Raw genomic sequence first — 18,069 nt, forward strand, 5'->3', positions numbered from 1 at the left:
GCAATAGAGTCTTTCTCTTTTTTACTGAAGACAAGTGGTTGTCTTTGTTTTTTACGGCCTGAGTGTTTAGGAGCCACAAGAATTTGCCAGAGTTGACAGGTTTTGCCCTACACAATGATCTTTTCATTTGGTGCCACCTAATATTTTGTGTGAATACACACACACAGGCAAATGCATTTTAAAATAGGATTAAAATGAGTGGACCCTGAGGCTGGAGAGTGGAGCCTGGGATGCTCTCAGCACCTGGGCAGTCTCTGTGCTGAGAAGAGCACCAGAGTCTACTCACTTTGTTCAGTTTGTTTGGACATCTCTATATGGATGCACTCACAGATCTCTTGTTCTTTTTCATGGTTATATATATATATCCCATTTTATGGATATAATCTTTTAAATTCAATCTTCAGTTGACTTTTGTCTGGTCAGTTGTTTGTGATGGTTTATTTAGTTGGAATATATGCCATATGGAACTTTAATCTTGTGTGTAATTATCAACTATGCATTCTCTCTCTTTTGTTATAAACATTTTATAGGAACTCTTTCTATATGAACAAATTACCTTATCTCCTCATCTACTAACTCAACATCAGCACTGTACACTGCCTGCTTCTCAGCATGCTGTGTGGAACAAAGTGATGATAATGTGGAGCGCCAAGAGCTGTTGTACTAGTATGCTGAGGGGATGGGTTGGTGCTTTTGATTTGGGTTGTTTTCCTAAGCAGGATGCAAGGCTGATTTCTTTCCCAGGTCCTTGTCTAGATGGATTTGAAGAATTAAGCCATGGACAAAAGGTGGTAGATGAAAGGGTGGAAATTTATTGGAAGCAAATACAGACTCCCGTGTAGGAAGGGGGTTCCAAGGGGGTAACCCACTAAGCTCTTTTTTGCTAAGGTTTATAAAGGCTGCAATTCTTTGTCTCTTGATGCTGCCTTCCAATTGGTCACTCTTTTTGTAGCTTCAATGCCCAAACCCCACGTAGTGCCCCCCCTTTCTCTCCCCCTTATCTTGTAACATTTTTCTATCTCCTGTGAAGGGATGTCTTCCTCTTTCTCTCATACCCTGTGGCTTTTCCTTATCTTCTGTGAATGGATGTCTTCCTCTCCCCTTATGCTTTTTTTTCCCTCTCTCTCTGTGAATGTGTGCCTTCTGGCGGCTTCAGGCCCTCATATGCATTCCTCCCCCATGGACCCTCTTTTTTCCTAAACTCCCTAAACCTGCCTATTTTTATCCCTAAAACTCCTTTCACTTTTGTTGTTAGAAGGAATAGTTGTTGTAGTTGCCCTATTAGTGTAATAATAAAATGGATTTCCTGAAAACTTCTAGGTATGATGTTTTATTAGCTAAGTTTATTCTTGTAGGAAACTCACTAATGTAAGTATTTACTTAAATAGTATTCATAATCAGACTGCCCTCCTTGCTTGCTCAGTGAGGTCTTAGGATCATGAGCTGGGTGGAAGAGTGGGCCCTGAGGCTGGAGTGTGGAGCCTGGGATGCCCTCAGCATCTTGGCAAGCTTCTACTGAGGAGAGCTCCAGAGTCCACTCACTGGGCTGCTGCTTAATTTCTGTGCAAGGAGGTAAGTGGCCATCCAAGGCCAGCTGGTGGGATGGCGAGGGGAGCCCATTGTGGGGCTGAAGTGCCTCAGAGCCAGGGCTCAGGACAGCATTCTTGATTCCTTCAGGAGGATCCCAGAGGGGTATCCCTCCAGGGACCCAGCACCCACCCTGTATGTCTGTGTGTCCCCTTCCAGTCTGCTGCCTTGGACACCTATGAGCCGGAATCCAGTCAAGCCTCCAGCTGCCTGTGCCATGGATCCCAAGGTCAGATGCTTCTGGAGGAGGGATTTGGGGAGCAAGGGCAGCTGAAACCAGCTTGTTCTTTATGCTTAAGACCAGCCCGACCTATGTGACAGCCCCGTAGAAGGGGCCTCGCATTTCCAGCCGACTCCGGTGTGTTGAAGTCAAAAACCACTGAAACCTGTGAAGAATTTTTGTGAGTTTATTTGAGCCGAACTGTTGACATATGCCAGGAAGCAGAACCTCAACGAATTTTGATAATGCTTCAGAGAATGGCAGGTTACATCTGTATTTATACATTGCAATCAAAGGAAAGGGACGTAGATGGGTTACATGAAATTCATTGGTGATAGATTAAGGAGGTGGGATAAACCAAAGCAGGGAAACCTCTGGGATAGGGTAAAAAGTGAAATGATGGACATGTGCTTCTTTTACACACATGGGTACAGGATAGTTTTACATAATTAACAGTTGACAATTAACTTGATAACAATAATAATGAGGGAATGTCCTGGTGCCATTTGTTGTGCCCTGAGGGGTCCAGAAAAAAAGGAAGTTATAAGTTACCCAGACATTTCACAGGTATGTTGTCTTAGAGGCAAAAAGACAATGGGCTCAGTAAAGATCTAAGTTGATCTTTGTCAGGGAAAATACTGGCCTAGGACATGACTACCCACCATAACCTGTTTGTAGTTAAATATTTAATTTTCAGACCATCTTTTGTGGTTATTTTAGGTCTTTGAGTTTGTACAACCGCCATGCAGGCCTTCCCTGAACTAGTCAGCTTAGCATATGGCCCCTTTCGTCCACAGGTGCCGCAAACAGAGGAGAGAAAGCCCCTCTCACCTCTGTCCTCTCCTGCTTTCCTCCTTTTCCCTTCTGCTCTTCAGCCCTCCTCCTATACCTTCTGTCTGGCTTCAAGGAAGCTTTCCTTTTTCTTTATTTTTTAAATTTTGATTGATTGATTGATTGACTTTAGAGAGAGGGAGAGAGACGAAGGGGGAAAAGAGAGAGACAAACATCGATTTGTTGTTCCACTTATTTATGCCTTCTTGGTTGCTTATTTTATGTGCCCTAACTGGGGATTGAACCCACAACCATGGTGAATCAGGATGACGCTTAAGCAACTGAGCTACTTGGCCAGGGTCAAGGAGGCTTTCTGATTTGAGACCATTTAAAAGCTATAGAGTGCCTGACCAATGTGGCTCACTGGTTGAGCATCGACCTATGAACCAGATTTATAGGTTCAATTCCCGGTCAGGGCACATACCTGGGTTTCGGGCTCAATCTTCAGTGTGGGGAGTGCAGGAGGCAGCCAACTAATGATTCTCTCTCATCATTGATGTTTCTATCTCTCTCCTTCTCCTTTCCTCTCTGAAATCAATAAGAAAACATATATATAAAAGGTATAGAGCTTTGGGGACATATGTAATACTTTGAACATTAAATATAAGTTTTAAAAAATAAATCATATAAAAATACACACACACACACACAGAATAAAAGCTATAGAGTTCTTGGAAGAGACCAGAGGTCGTATAGGCTATTCCCCCTGCCTTCAATAGGATGGTACTTAAACTGTGCCTTGTCTATACTTTTGAATGAGCTTAGAAGAGAAAATCACGGCATATCCAATTAATTGTTCTTTATTCATCTACTTACTATAAGTCTTTCTATTTCCTTTCTTTGCCAAATTCTATAATGTTTTCAAGGCCACCAGCACCAGGGCTGGCCGGTGTGCACACCCCAGCCTTCTGCTGCTCCCACTGCCCACTGAGGAAGGGATTTGTAAAAAGGTTCGTGGTTAATGAATTCAGTGGCCCACAGGTTCTGAACCCGAGCAGCACCTGGCACCCAGGTTTGCAGTAAGTACTGTTGAACAGCCTTCTAAAGCATGGGAACTGCTTCGTAGCTGGAGGGCCAGAGACATCCCAAGCTTAGCAGAGACATTAGTTGCTTGAACAGAAGAGAGCTCTCCGTGCAGAAAAAGGCCTATTCAAAGACCAAAACACTTCTATTCTGGTCCTTTAAACCTACCCATTGTTGCCTCTTACAGCTTGCAACTCTGTCCTCTCTTCTGTATTTTTGAGCTGTCTTTGGGTTAGAACCACACTGCCTCCTTATGCTTGAGTAGCTCATCAACTTTAGGAGTGCTGTCTCCCACAGCATCCTATTTCTCCTGGCATCCCTTCAGTTTAGGAAGGTGGATATAATTACTCTCAAATTATTTCTCATGTTCTTTTTTCCCCCTGCAAGGTGAGAAACAGACACAAGTGCCCAGTGTCCCACAGAATCAGGGTTCACAGTGAAACAGAGATCAATTTCTGCTGATATGTCAGGGTTGGCCTCTTCCCCCACCATCAGAATTTTATTCCTGTCATAGATTTTTCTTACTTTTTTCTTCAGTTATTTTGTCTCAGTGTTTTTAAAGTGTGGTAAAATGTTAAAGATTGTGGTAAAACATACGTACTATAAAATTTATCATTTTAACCATTTTAAGTGTCTGTTTAGTGGCATTAAGTACATTCACATTGCTGTGCCACCATTACCACCACCATCCACAGAAGTTTCATCTTCTCCATTTGAAACTCTGTCCCCATTAAACATTCACTTCCCATCACCCCAGCCCCACTCTCCTTTCTGTTTCTCTGAATTAGATGAATTCCAGTACCTCATAGAAGTAAAGTCACATAGTATTTGTCCTTTGGTGTCTGGATTATTTCAGTTACCATAATATCTTGGGTTTGTATTTTTATTTTTTTACTACTTGTATGGTTCATCCATCTTGTAGCATTCTTCTTTGATTTTTATAGAAAGTAAGTAAGATTGGTTTTGTGGGATTTTTTCTTTTTTTCTCTTTATTTGCTGCTCTTTTCACCAGGTTTGGGAATCAGGATTATGCAAATTTATCAAACACGTTGGATAGCTTTCCATCTTTTTCTCTGCACATAACTGATTTTATAGCATGCCTCCTTTAGATGAAGTTTGTAGTATTTCCAGCAAGACTTCTAAGTTTTGACCATTTCTCTTAAAATTTTTTTTCCTATGACCTAAATGATTAACTATTATCAAATCTTTTATCATTTTGAGATACCCATTTTAACTTTCATTACTGGAAGGATCAAAAAAGGTCATACTATCACCAGCTCTTATTTGTTCTTAGAGTTCAGTACTGTCAGTCTTCTGAGCCTACTGCCTATTCTGTGGAACAGTCCAGCCTATTTATTAGAATGGAGTCTGTTCATGCTGCTTCCCAGCCAGCCTGGTGCTCAACATTTGGTTGCATGGGTCACTCTTGGCTTCTGGACATCCTTTCCTTCCCCTCCCTGTCAATTCTATTCTTTTAATTTTCCATGGCAAAGGCCAAGATTACTGAAGTTATATTTGATAAGCTGATCTGGCATAGTGGGTAGCAACAACTGCTCTGCATCCAGACTTTGGACACCTATTTATCAACCTCTAGATCGAAAGGAAGTCCTCGGGCAAAAACTGCCTGTATTAGTTTTCTGGGGCTTTTGAAACAAAATACCACAAGCTGAGTGTTTTCTCTCACAGTTCAGGAGGCTAGAAGTCTGAAATCAAGGTGTCAGCAACGTTGGTTCCTTGTGGGGCTCTGATGCAGAATCTGTCCCATGCCTCTTTCCCTGCTTCTGGTGACTACCAGCAGTGCTTGATGCTCCTTGGTTGTTAAGCACATCACTCCACTTTCAGTCTGTCTTCACATGCCATTGTCCCTGTGTGTCTCTATACAAAACTCTGTCTCCTTCTCTCATAAAGACATCAGTCATTGGATTAGGGCCTGTCCTAATCCAGGATGATCTGATGTTAACTTGATTTCCAAATAAGGTCACATTCACAGGTACTTGTGCTTAGCACTTAAACGTTTCCTTTTGGGGAGCACAGTTCACCCCACAACACTGCCCCAGTCTTCTCTGTAACCAAGACATCACCATGAGGTGGGAATGAAGCCTGTCCTTGACTTTCTAAGCTCCTCCTGGCCTCACTACAATCATTGATAGTAGAGCTTTTTTAAAAAATATATTTTTATTGATTTTAGAGAGGAAAGGAGAGGGAAAGAGAGATAGAAACATTAATGATGAGAGAGAATCACTGATCGGCTGCCTCCTGCATGCCCCCCACTGGGGACCAAACTGCGACCGCATGTGCCCTTGACTGGAATCAAACCCAGGACCCTTCAGCCCACAGGCCGATGTTCTATCCATTGAGCCAAACCAGCCAGGGCAAGGTTTTTTTGTTAATCCTGACCTGAGGATATTTTTTCCATTGATTTTCAGACAGAGTGGAAGGGAGGGAGGGAGGGAGGGGAAGGAGGGGAGACAGAGAGAGAGAGAGAGAGAGAGAGAGAGGAGAGAGAGAGAGAGAGAGAGAAAGAAACACTGACATGAGAGACACATGGTCTCGCTGCCTTCCACACAGCTGGAAATCAAACCTGCAATCTAACCTGCAACCATGATAATCAAACTGTGGACTGACACTTTAACCACTGAGCCAAACTGGTCAGGGCTTGACAGTAGAGCTTTTGTATAACATAATCACCCCCCTTTTTAAAGATATCTTTACTGATTTCAGAGAGGAAGGGAGAGGGAGAGAGAGATAGAAACATCAATGGTGAGAAAGAATCATTGGGCAGCTGCCTCCTGCATGTCCCCTACTGGGGATCGAGCTCATAATCTGGACCATGTGCCCTGACCTGAATCAAACCGTGACCTCCTGGTTCATAGGTCAACATTCAACCACTGAGCCATGCCAGCTGGGCTCCCCATTTTTTTAGAATAATTTTGGAGAACTAAAGGCTGAATAACAATACATAAGCATTTTATTTTATGCATTTTATTGAAAACTATTTGCCTCCTAAAAACTGTCCTTTAAATGTTTTCTGAATTTTCTAATGAAAAATATTAAGGACTGCCCTGGTTGGTGTGGCTCAGTTGGTTGAGCATTGTCCCATGCACCAAAAGGTCGCAGGTTCCATTCCTGGTCAGAGCACATGCTCAGGTTGAGGGCTTGATCCCCAGTAGGGGGCGTGCAGGAGGCAGCTGATCAATGTTTCTCTCTTACATTTATTTTTTTTCTCTCTCTCTCTCCTCCTTTTCTCTCAAAAAATCAATAAGAACATATTTTTTAAAAAAGAAAACTACTAAGGACTTAGAAGATAGAAATAAATTTTACCTGCACCTTCATTTTCTACTGACCTCATACCATCCAACATGTTAGTTTTGCATTTATCTGGGCAGATCTTTGGATCCCTGGCCTTCCAGATTATTCCCTCTTTCATCCTAGATCTTTGATTTTTCTGAGCACACCTGACTGCTGATCCCACAAGTGCTCACCTGTGTTTGTCAAGAGCACTGCCCCAAATGCAGTCAGCACACCAGAAATATCCACGCTGTCTCCCATAGCACAGAGGCTGAACTGAGCTACTGCTGTAGTACTGTTCACAAATGGAGAGCTGCTGGGCCACCATCACCAGCCCCTCTGGGTTGGAGCAGGAGCTGTGTTCTCTGTGGGTTTTGGTTAAGAGGCACATCCCTCCAAGCCTGCTCAAGGGGAGAGGGTATCTGGTTACTACTACCAGTATTTATTGAAAATCTGCTGTTTGCACAATACCATACTGGGCCCATAAAGGACATAATGGAGAAGAATGAGCTTCTAACTGCTGGATGCATGCCATTATGGCTGGGCTCAGTTTGGTAAAAGACACATGGGGCTTGGCAAAAGCAAGGATGTTTTCTACATGATGATATTTACTTGACTTCCTAAAACAGCCTTTGGGCTTCCTACCCCAAAAGCAAACTTGCCCCAGCTAGATATTGTCAGGATGTCAGCTAAATGGTAGATAACCAACTTGTGCAGAATTGGAGCTTTCTCTTTGGCATCTACACACAGGTGTTGCAGACTTGGTCTCTGCCCACTGAGATCTCTTGTGGGGCTATTGTGCCCACAGGGTTATTCATGTCTCTTGGGCTAGTGAGGCTATTTGGGGCCCCACTGTACCCAGAGCCCTTCTGCCAGCTCAGCCTTCCTGACCCCCTTTCATCTTAGGGCAGCAATGGTTCAGGCCTCCAGGATGAACGTATTACAGACTTGCTGGTGTTTGGCTTCCTTCAAAACTGCTCCAACTACAATTTCCACAAAGAGCTGCAGGTGTTGGGCCATGACCTATCTGTGCCAGCTTGTCTATGGGAAAACCATGACGATGAACTGCAGACTGATGGCAGCCAGTACAGCCACTTTGTCCTGGAGAGCCGGGAGGCAGGTAAGCATCTGGCCCAGTCTTCTCTGCCTTTCTGTCACCAGTGGCATTTAGGGAACCAGAATACTAGACCTTTGGGTTCAGCTCCACCTGTGTGGTGTTAGTCCACCATTGATGTTTGTGTCACGTGATTATTGGGTCTGTACTTGGTTTCTCCGGTGGAGCAAGCCTAGCTGAGTTTCCAATTAGTTGAAAACCCGCTCAGTTTCTTTATAATGACTATATCTGTATAGCACATTACATTTTTATATATATTATGGGGCATTGAAGTATTCTGAATCTCATTTCCAGATGAGAAACTGAGGCCTAGAAAAGCGTAAATACAAGCCCCAAATGACGGGCCAGGCCTCTTTCCTTGAGCTGAGCCCCATCCTCCCATGGTTGCTCCTGCCTCTGAGTACATTACAGTTTCCAGACTTCCTTCACCTTTCCTCACCCACATCCTTGTGCTGTCTTCCAACTGCAGTTTTTACTCTTGCTAACTGCTGATGCTGCCTCCACTGATGGAGACTATCCCAAGCTGATGGCTGAGGGAGCAAGGCTGGGGAGCATGTTGAGCGCTTAGCCATTCCCAGATTAGGGAACAGTGGCCCTCAGTAGTGTGCACATTGGAATTCCAAGAGAAAGTTTTTCAAAATGCCTGGTCCCTGGCCCCTACTCCAGCTGCCTGAACCAGTGTGTTCTAGGGTGGGAGACTCTGGTGTAGTCCCTGGTTAGATTTATTGCCTTAAAAGCCTAAGGTGACTCTAAGGACCTAGACCCCAAGCCTCCCTACTTAGGAGCAGGACTGAAATCCTGCTATCCTTACATCTCTGGGTTTTTGCACTGCCCTCTGGTGGCCTTGAGGGAGACCAGCAGCCCATCCAGCGTTGGGATCCCTAGCTCTGTCTCAAAGCTGGTGGATAGGGTTGTGTAGTAAGAGTTCCCCACTAGCCAAGGTGTGCCAGACGTTAGCTGCCTTAGAATCCAGCTAGCATGTCTTCTGGCCCTAAACTGGAATAAGAGCACCTGGACCCTTTGGGGAAGGTTTAGGAAGGGAGGGGCAGGAATGGCTTTGCTGGCAGAAACTGCTAGTAGGAGTAACTACTGCTAGAGGCTGTCCCCTGCTCTCCTTTGCTCTTCTGTACCATCCCTTACTTGTAGACTGGAAAGCCTGACTTGACTCAAATGGCATTTTCCAAACTGATCATGGGGCTGTACACTTAACCTCTCCCTCTGGTAGAAAACTCTCTGCATGTAGATTAAGAACCTGACAAGATTTGGAAGAAAAGGGCAGAATAGAGGCTCTGGCCACTAGAAATTTCATGGTGAATTTATTCACTCAGCTGCGCACAGATGAATCAGCCATGACTCCTGAAGTTGCTGAAACGGGGAACACCTAGGGAAATTAGTGAGGCAGAGTCAGTGCTGTGGGAGCTATGGAGAAGGTGGTGAGTACTCTGTTCTCTGTGGAAAATCAGGAGAAATTTCATGGCTGCAATGGACTTGAGCTGAGCTGTGAAGCTGTGTAGTTTTTCTCTGGAGATTGGGAAGAGGGAATGGCAATAGCTTAAGCAAAACCTTGAAGATCAAAAGGCCAGAGCCTGGGAAAGGTCCTGTGAATAGTTGAGTTTAGCTAGAGCAGTGGTCGGCAAACTGCAGCTCGCGAGCCACATGTGGCTCTTTGGCCCCTTGAGTGTGGCTCTTCCACAAAATACCGACTTCTGCACATGGGCCACGAAGTTTCAATCTCACTGTATGTGTGCACCCGCACGTGGTATTTTGTGGAAGAGCCACACTCAAGGGGCCAAAGAGCCGCATGTGGCTCTCGAGCCACAGTTTGCTGACCACTGAGCTAGAGCATTTGAAGGGAATAATTGAAGTTCAGGATGATTTAAGGCTGGATGGTAACTTGTCACTTAAGCAGAGTTGAGCATGTGGCAAGTTCTGAGTAAGAAAGTGATGTCGTATTGATACTACATGTGTCACAGTCAATGCCACAGTGAGGCAAATGAAACACCCAGGGCACAAAATGTAAGGAGGCACTCACTCCTCTTAATGCCCTCTCATCTTCATTCACCTCTAGGTGCCTTGCTGGCCCAAGTACATTGTGGAGAGTGGACTGGAGGACAGTGAAAATGGAGTGAGGAGAGACTGTAATCGATGATTAGCATAATTTTAAAACATAAAGAGGCCATCAAGAGTGCTGATGTTGCTAAGGGTGTGAAAATGCTAAGGAAACATCGATCACAGGCAATTGAGTAGGTTAAAAAAGGGAATGATTTGGGGATTTGGAATGGATTAATTCAATTTACATTATTTCTAATGGGAAAAAATGATGTTTTTGAACAAATTGCTTTTTGAACAGCCTTCTGGAACGAATTAAGTTCAAGAAGTGAAGTTTCACTGTATAAGATTTAATTGGAGAAATAATAATAGTTGGCATTTATTGAAAATTTACTAGGAGCTAGGTACAGGGTTCATTCATTTACTCATTCATTCATTCATTCATTCATTCATAAAATTGTTTACTTAGCATCTTCTGTGTACCTTGCATTGTTCTCAGTACTGCATATTTGGCAATAAACAAAACATTAAAAAATCAGAGCCCTGAGAGAACCAAAATGGCGGCATAGGTAAATGTCGGTACTTGCTGCCTCCTACAACCACATCAAAATTACAACTAAAATACAGAGCAACCATCATTCAAAACCACCTGAAAGCTGGCTGAATGGAAGTCCTCTAGCTACAAAAGTAAAGAAGAAAGCACACTGAGACTGGTTGGAGGGGCAGAGGTGCAGGACGGGCTGGAACAGTACCCATGTGGGCCGTTTTTTTTTTTTTTGTCTGTCAGATTAGAGGTCATTGCCAAACCGGTTTGGCTCAGTGGATAGAGCGTTGGCCTGCAGACTGAAAGGTCCCAGGTTCGATTCCGGTCAGGGGCATGTGCCTTGGTTCCAGGCACATCCCTGGTGGGAGATGTGCAGGAGGCAGCTGGTCGATGTTTCTCTCTCATCGATGTTTCTAACTCTCTATCCCTCTCCCTTACTCTCTGTAAAAAATCAATAAAATATATTTTAAAAAAAAAGAGAGAGGGAGAACCAAGATGGCGGCATAGGTTAACGCCGGAGTTTGCTGCTTTGAACAACTACTTCAAAAGTGAAACCAAAAAAACGGAAGGGACATCACCCAGAACCACAGGTACGCTGGCTGAGTGGAAGTCCTACAACTAGGAGGAAAGAGAAACGCATACGGACACTCAGAGGAGGCGCAGTGCTGAAGTCAAATTCTGAGGTGCGGAGTGCGCGGAGCGGGCTGGCGGCGGAGGGCGCGGTTGGCGTTTTCAATCGGGAGGGAGTTGCAGACTCTGAGCTCCAGATCCAGGCGAGTCTTTAGGGACCCAGACTCAAACGGGAGAAGCGTGACTGTCTGGCTTCGGTCAGAGCGAGTGCAGCTTTCTCTCCGAGGTTTGCAGCCATTGCTGGGACTCAGAGAGGCAGAGCCCCTGGGGACAGGACTGAGAGCCGCCATAACTGCTCTCTCTGGCCCACCCTGTTGATCCTGTGCGACCCGCCCCGCCCAAGCCCTGCACACAGGCATTTGCCGGATAGCCTCAGGCAAAGGCTAGATTAGCACCTCCCTAGAGGACAGAAGTTCTCTCACTGCTGACACAGCTGATTCTCATAGCCACTTGGCCTGGAGGTCAAACCCTCCCTGGAATTAGCTACAACAATCAAGATTTAACTATAAGACTGCGAACAAAGACCACTAGGGGGTGCACCAAGGAAGCATAACAAAATGCGGAGACAAAGAAACAGGACAAAATTGTCAATGGAAGATATAGAGTTCAGAAACACACTTTTAAGGTCTCTTAAGAACTCTCTAGAAGCCGCCGATAAATGTAGTGAGATCCTCAAGAAAACTAACGAGACCCTCGATGTTATGATAAAGAACCAACTAGAAATTAAGCATACACGGACTGAAATAACGAATATTATACAGACTCCCGACAGCAGACCAGAGGAGCGCAAGAATCAAGTCAATGATTTGAAATGCGAGGAAGCAAAAAACACCCAACCGGAAAAGCAAAATGAAAAAAGAATCCAAAAATGCGAGGATAGTGTAAGGAGCCTCTGGGACAGCTTCAAGCGTACCAACATCAGAATTATAGGGGTGCCAGAAGATGAGAGAGAGCAAGATATTAAAAACCTATTTGAAGAAATAATGACAGAAAACTTCCCCCACCTGGTGAAAGAAATGGACTTACAGGTCCAAGAAGCGCGGAGAACCCCAAACAAAAGGAATCCAAAGAGGACCACACCAAGACACATCATAATTAAAATGCCAAGAGCAAAAGATAAAGAGAGAATCTTAAAAACAGCAAGAGAAAGAAACTCAATTACCTACAAGGGAATACCCATACGACTGTCAGCTGATTTCTCAACAGAAACTTTGCAGGCCAGAAGGGAGTGGCAAGAAATATTCAAAGTGATGAATACCAAGAACCTACAACCAAGATTACTTTATCCAGCAAAGCTATCATTCAGAATTGAAGGTCAGATAAAGAGCTTCACAGATAAGGAAAAGCTAAAGGAGTTCATCACCACCAAACCAGTATTATATGAAATGCTGAAAGGTATCCTTTAAGAAGAGGAAGAAGAAGAAAAAGGTAAAGATACAAATTATGAACAACAAATATGCATCTATCAACAAGTGAATCTAAGAATCAAGTGAATAAATAATCTGATGAACAGAATGAACTGTTGATTATAATAGAATCAGGGACATAGAAAGGGAATGGACTGACTATTCTTGGGGGGGAAAGGGGTGTGGGAGATGCGGGAAGAGACTGGACAACAAGCGTGCACCTATGGATGAGGACAGTGGGTGGGGAGTGAGGGCGGAGGGTGGGGCGGGAACTGGGAGGAGGGGAGTTATGGGGGGGAAAAAAAAGAGGAACAAATGTAATAATCTGAACAATAAAGATTTAATTTAAAAAAAAAAGAGAGAGAGGGAGCATCCCTGTGGAGAAGCAAGGGGTCCCAGCCCCACACTAGACCCCCAGGGTTCCAGAGCTGGGACTAGAAGTCCCCATAACTACAGCTGTAGAAACAAGCGGGGACTGGGGCTCAGTGACACCGAGGCTGCTGGAAACCCAGATGTTCCTTTTAAAGGGCTGGTTCATGAACTGAACTTACAAGTTCCTGCTTCCTCTGAGCTCCAGTGCCAGGATGAGGCTCTGGGGGACCCAAACACATAGGAGGAGGAACTGGATTGTCTGGCGTCAGGGCAGGAACTCAGGAGCAGCTTTTTCCCAGACAGAGGTGCTTGCAGCGGTCATTGTCTCTGTGCTGGGACCTCCCACATCACAGAGCTGACTGGCAGCTATATCTGAGCTTCCATCAGCATGTCCCACACTGTCCCCTCTGCACTGGTGATTCCTTGAGACCCCACCCTATCCAATTTGCAGCTCTACCCAAGCTGTTTGCAGTGGCTTTTGCGTATGAATGGCCTGTCAGGCTTCAGACTTTGCTAAAATCTCTCAAACATGCTACAGCTGGAGCAGCATGCCCCAAACCTATCAATAAAGGGTGTAAGACCCTACACTAACATAAGCCTGCCTTGCTTCACAGCTGAGTCTCCCCTGGGCACCTCCAAGCCCAAAACAAATAGCTTCTGCGGGGTTGCCTCAGGCATTGGCTGACTTTGCACTGGTTCTAGGTCCTCCACCTAGTGGACAGCTTCAGACCATAGCAGACCTCAACTCAACACGTCCACAAGCAACACACTCAAGGGGCAGATTCAGTGAGCACCAAAGCCCCACTGAAGCAAGTCCTGCTCCATAGGAGTATTTCCTGCACAGCAGCTTTCCCACTGTAGTCACAGCTGGTCCTCACAGCCAACTGGCCTGGAGGTCAATTCCTCCCAGTGACTCCAACAGAAATCAAGACTCAACTACAACAAGATTGTGCACAGAACCCACACAGGGGGACACCCAGAGTGCCCAGCTCAGGTGACTGGGGAGGCAGAGCCACTGGGCCCTATAGGACACCTGCTACACAAGCCACTCTACCAACTCCAGGAGACATAGCAGCTGTCTTAATACATAGAAACAAACACAGAGAAACAGCCAAAATGAGGAGACAAAGAAACATGTCACAATGAAACAAATGGAAGAAAGCAAAATTTTGGATACGGGTTCAAATCCATGGTTATAAGGTTACTCAAAGATCTTCATGAGATTTTCAAGGATCTTATTGAGAAAGTCAAAGACATGAAAAAGGACCAGTTAGAAATTAAGTATACATTAACTGAAATAAAGAATAATATACAGGGATTGAACAGTAGAGGAGTCTGAGGATCAAATCAACGATATGGAATATGAGGAAGCATAAAACATCCAATCAGAAGAGCAAAAAGAAAAAAGAATCCAAAAATATGAAGCTAGTGGTAGGAGCCTCAGGGACAACTTCAAGTGTACCAACATTCTTTTTTTTTTTTTTTAAATATATTTTATTGAGTTCAAAGAGGAAGGGAGAGGGAGAGAGATAGAAACATCAATGATGAGAGGGAATCATTGATTGGCTGCCTCCTGCACGCCCCCCTACTGGTGATCGAGCCCACAACCCAAGTATGTTCCCTTGACCGGAATCGAACCTGGGACCCTTCAGTCCGCAGGCCAACGCTCTATCCACTGAGCTAAACCAGGTAGGGCTGTACCAACATTCTCATCATGGCGGTGCCAGAGGAACAGAGAGAGCAAGATAATTAAAACCTATTTGAAGAAGTAATGATAGAGAACTTCCCCTACCTGGTGAAAGAAATGGACTTACAAGTCCAGGAAGCACAGAGAGTCTCAAACAAGAGGAAGTCAAGACACACCAAGACACATCAAATTAAAATGCCAAGGCAAAAGATAAAGAGAGAATCTTAAAAGCAGCAAGAGAAGAGCAGTTAGTTACTTACAAGGGAGTGCTCATATGACTGTCAGCTGATTTCTCAACAGAAACTTTGCAGGCCAGAAGGGAGTGGCAAGAAATATTCAAAGTGAGGAATAATAAGGGACTAGAACCAAGAATAGTCTACCCAGCAAAGGTCAGATAAAGAGCATCACAAACAAGAAAAATCTAAAGGAGTTCATCACCACCAAACTAGCATTACATGAAATGTTGAAGGGTATTGTTTATGAAGAAGAGATAAAAAATATGAACAATAAAATGGCAACAAATACATATATATCAACAATTGAATCTAAAAATCAAAATAAACAAGCAAGAAATCTTATGAATGAAATAAATTGGTGACTAAAATAGAACCAGAAGCATGGAAGCATGGAACAGACTGATGAATCTCAGAGGGAAGGGGAGGGGAGAGGCAGGAAGAGATTAACCAAAGATCTTACCCATGGACACAGAGAGTAGCAGAGTGAAGGCCTGGGGCAGGTTGGGAACCATGTGGAGGGAGGCCATGGGGCGGGGGTGGGGTTGGGGGTGGGGAAGTGGGGGAGGAAATCTGTAATACTCTCAACAATAAAGATTTAAAGAAGAAAAAAAATGTAGAAAAAAATCAGAGCCATTGTGAAGTTTACATTCTGAAAGTGAGTCAAAGACTACAGACAGATAAACTGTATGAAACAGTCGAGAGTGTCAAGGAAGGTAAAGGTGGGAGTAGAAGAGGGCATGTGGCAGTGAAAGTGGTGTTTGATCTTGGACAGAGTGGCATTTGTGTAGACCCAAGGAAGTTAAAGAAGAAGCCTGCTCTCTACTGAGGCCAGTGTAGCTGGAGAAGTGGGAAGAGTTCCTGTTAGAGAGGCTGGGCAGATTGTACAAAGCCTTCTAGGTCTGAGTGAAGATGGAGGTTTTACTGAGTGAGACAAGACTGGGGAAAGCAGTGATCCCCATAGCTGCCCCGTGAGGAAGGTAGGAGAGGATGTGTCAAGGTCTCGTGACCAGGGATTGGCAGAGGTGGGGCTCTAACTCGGTCTGACTGCAGAGCCTCTGTCCTAACAACTTCTGAATCTAAAACCTGTTAAATGATGGGATACTGAACTAGCAGCCTTAAGGCTGTTGCCAGGTTCATGCCTCAGGTGCCCATAGTCATGGGTGCCACAGCATCACTGATCCTTTTTGTGGGCAGATGTTGAATCTGTATTCAGGGTGAAGTCTGCTTCTTCAGCCAGACTTCTGCTCAGTCAGGCCCATTCCCTGGGGACTCCCGCCTTCTCTCCCCACCCTCCCCACCCCCCCAACCTGCCGTGGTGTGCTGTGGAAGTGGGAGCTGGCTTTGTTTTAAAGCAGAATTCCTTCCTTTCTCCAAGGTGGGTGCAGTGGGATGAGGGTTTAGAACGGGACCAATGTCTGAGTCTGCTTTGTCTTTTCTGCTCCTTCCTGAACTTCAGATTCTGAGAGTCAAGATGAAATCATCCAGAATATCGCCAGGCAACTTGCCCATATAGGGGACAGGATGGACCGCAGCATCCCCCCAAGACTGGTGAATCACCTGGCAATACAGTTTATGAATGGGGACCTGTCAGAGGAAGTAAGTGAGAAACGCTTTGATGCCTTTTCTGGATTAATTGAGAAGTGTGAGGGCTTTTTGCACTGTCAGTTTAACCAACAAGGTCTGCCCTCTGTCTGCTATCAGACAAACCAGGGTTCAGGGAGGTAATTCAATTCATGACTGTCCACAAAAGCATTGGAAATAGAAATTATAGCATGGTTAATTGTCTTTTAGAAGAATTAAGTTATTTGACATTTAGGAATGAGTCAAAGAGTTTCAGGATAAAAGCCTCTAAAAAGATGAACAAAATGTATATGACTCTTCCAGAAATAATTTTCTTCAGTTTTAGGGAGCTGAATAAAAATGCCAATAGAGAACTTTAAGTCACCCAGGTGTGACAAGAAAAGCAACATGTTAGCCTACTACTCTTGGCTTCATGGTTGTAATCCACATACTAATACTTAACAGAGCTTCTATCATTTGCCAAGCACTGTGGGGGATACAAATATAGGTCTAAGACACAAGGAAACTTAGTGGAAGAAACACCCCAAGGTATTTTTTTGACTACCAGCTAAAAATGCAAGTACCTCTCACTACATAGAAATGTATTAATCCTCCAAGATTCAACCAGGCCAGGTCTCCTGCCTCCAAGAAGGCTTATCCCCTCTTTAGTGGTCTCTTCCCATATGATGGTCTCGCCAGCTGTCACAGAATCTGTAAGCATCCAGTGATGTTCTGCCTGGGACCTCTCCCACAGTGGTAATTCTCCATGAAAGTAATGAGCCTGCAGGCTCTCTCAAGTCTAATGCTCTATGTGTGTCTGTTCCAGGTGGGAATATCACATGCAGCCCCTCCTCCCTCCCTCTAGCGAGGTCTGCACCAGTAACTGGACATGCGATATCTTGGGTAGTTAACTAATTCTTGATTTGAAGTGCTTCAGAGGTAGGGATAACTTGGCTTCTTTAGTTCCATCAGTGTTGAATGTGCACACAAGATGCTCAGTGACCACATGTTTGGTTAATGAGTGTCCCACTCCAAGGAGTAATCTCCGTCTTCCCTTTCCATCTCCTCTCAAAACTAAATTGTTTCCTATTCTCTCTTCCAACCACCTTAGCTATTTAGTAAATACTTCCTTGTAAAATGAGAGCATGTTTCTTCATGCTTTCCACTGGAGGACTACTTTTCATTTAAGAGGGAAGAATATTAGTGACGTAGCCTTCTGTTTTCACCTCTATACAGGAAAGAAGGGAGTGCCTTGCTGCTGCCCTGGAGCAGGTCATGCACACTTATCCTAAAGATATGGAGAAGGAGAAGACCATGCTGATGTTGACCATGCTGTTGGCCAAAAAGGTGGCCGATCACACACCATCCTTGCTCCATGATGTCTTTCGCACAACAGTGAATGTTATTAATCAGAACCTACTCACCTATGTGAGAAACTTAGTCAGAAATGTAAGAACCAGTGATGTCAGCTCCTTGGCATTTCACTAAATCCTCTTGGTGTCTGCCTACTCCCTACATCCAT

At 44.5% G+C, this 18,069-nt stretch overlaps 2 protein-coding genes across 4 annotated transcripts in view; one reads left to right on the plus strand and one right to left on the minus strand.

Moving 5' to 3' along the window:
• Window positions 1–18,069, plus strand: part of BID (BH3 interacting domain death agonist) — a 58,088-nt gene that overhangs the window by 34,154 nt on the left and 5,865 nt on the right. The window contains exons 2-5 of one of the 2 annotated variants that reach the window (XM_081083528.1): window positions 1,747–1,816; window positions 7,856–8,069; window positions 16,444–16,583; window positions 17,784–17,894. In XM_081083528.1, the coding sequence (XP_080939654.1) occupies window positions 1,766–1,816; window positions 7,856–8,069; window positions 16,444–16,583; window positions 17,784–17,894 (516 nt within the window). In that variant the 5' untranslated portion in view covers window positions 1,747–1,765. Of the gene's footprint in view, window positions 1–1,746; window positions 1,817–7,855; window positions 8,070–16,443; window positions 16,584–17,783; window positions 17,997–18,069 lie in introns of both variants that reach the window. The other variant, XM_081083527.1, reaches the window with a different exon arrangement.
• BCL2L13 (BCL2 like 13) overlaps window positions 1–18,069 on the minus strand; it is a 224,849-nt gene that overhangs the window by 10,379 nt on the left and 196,401 nt on the right. The window lies entirely within an intron of this gene.

The sequence above is a fragment of the Myotis nattereri genome (assembly GCF_964212035.1).
Source record: "Myotis nattereri genome assembly, chromosome: 2".
Taxonomy (NCBI): domain Eukaryota; kingdom Metazoa; phylum Chordata; class Mammalia; order Chiroptera; family Vespertilionidae; genus Myotis; species Myotis nattereri.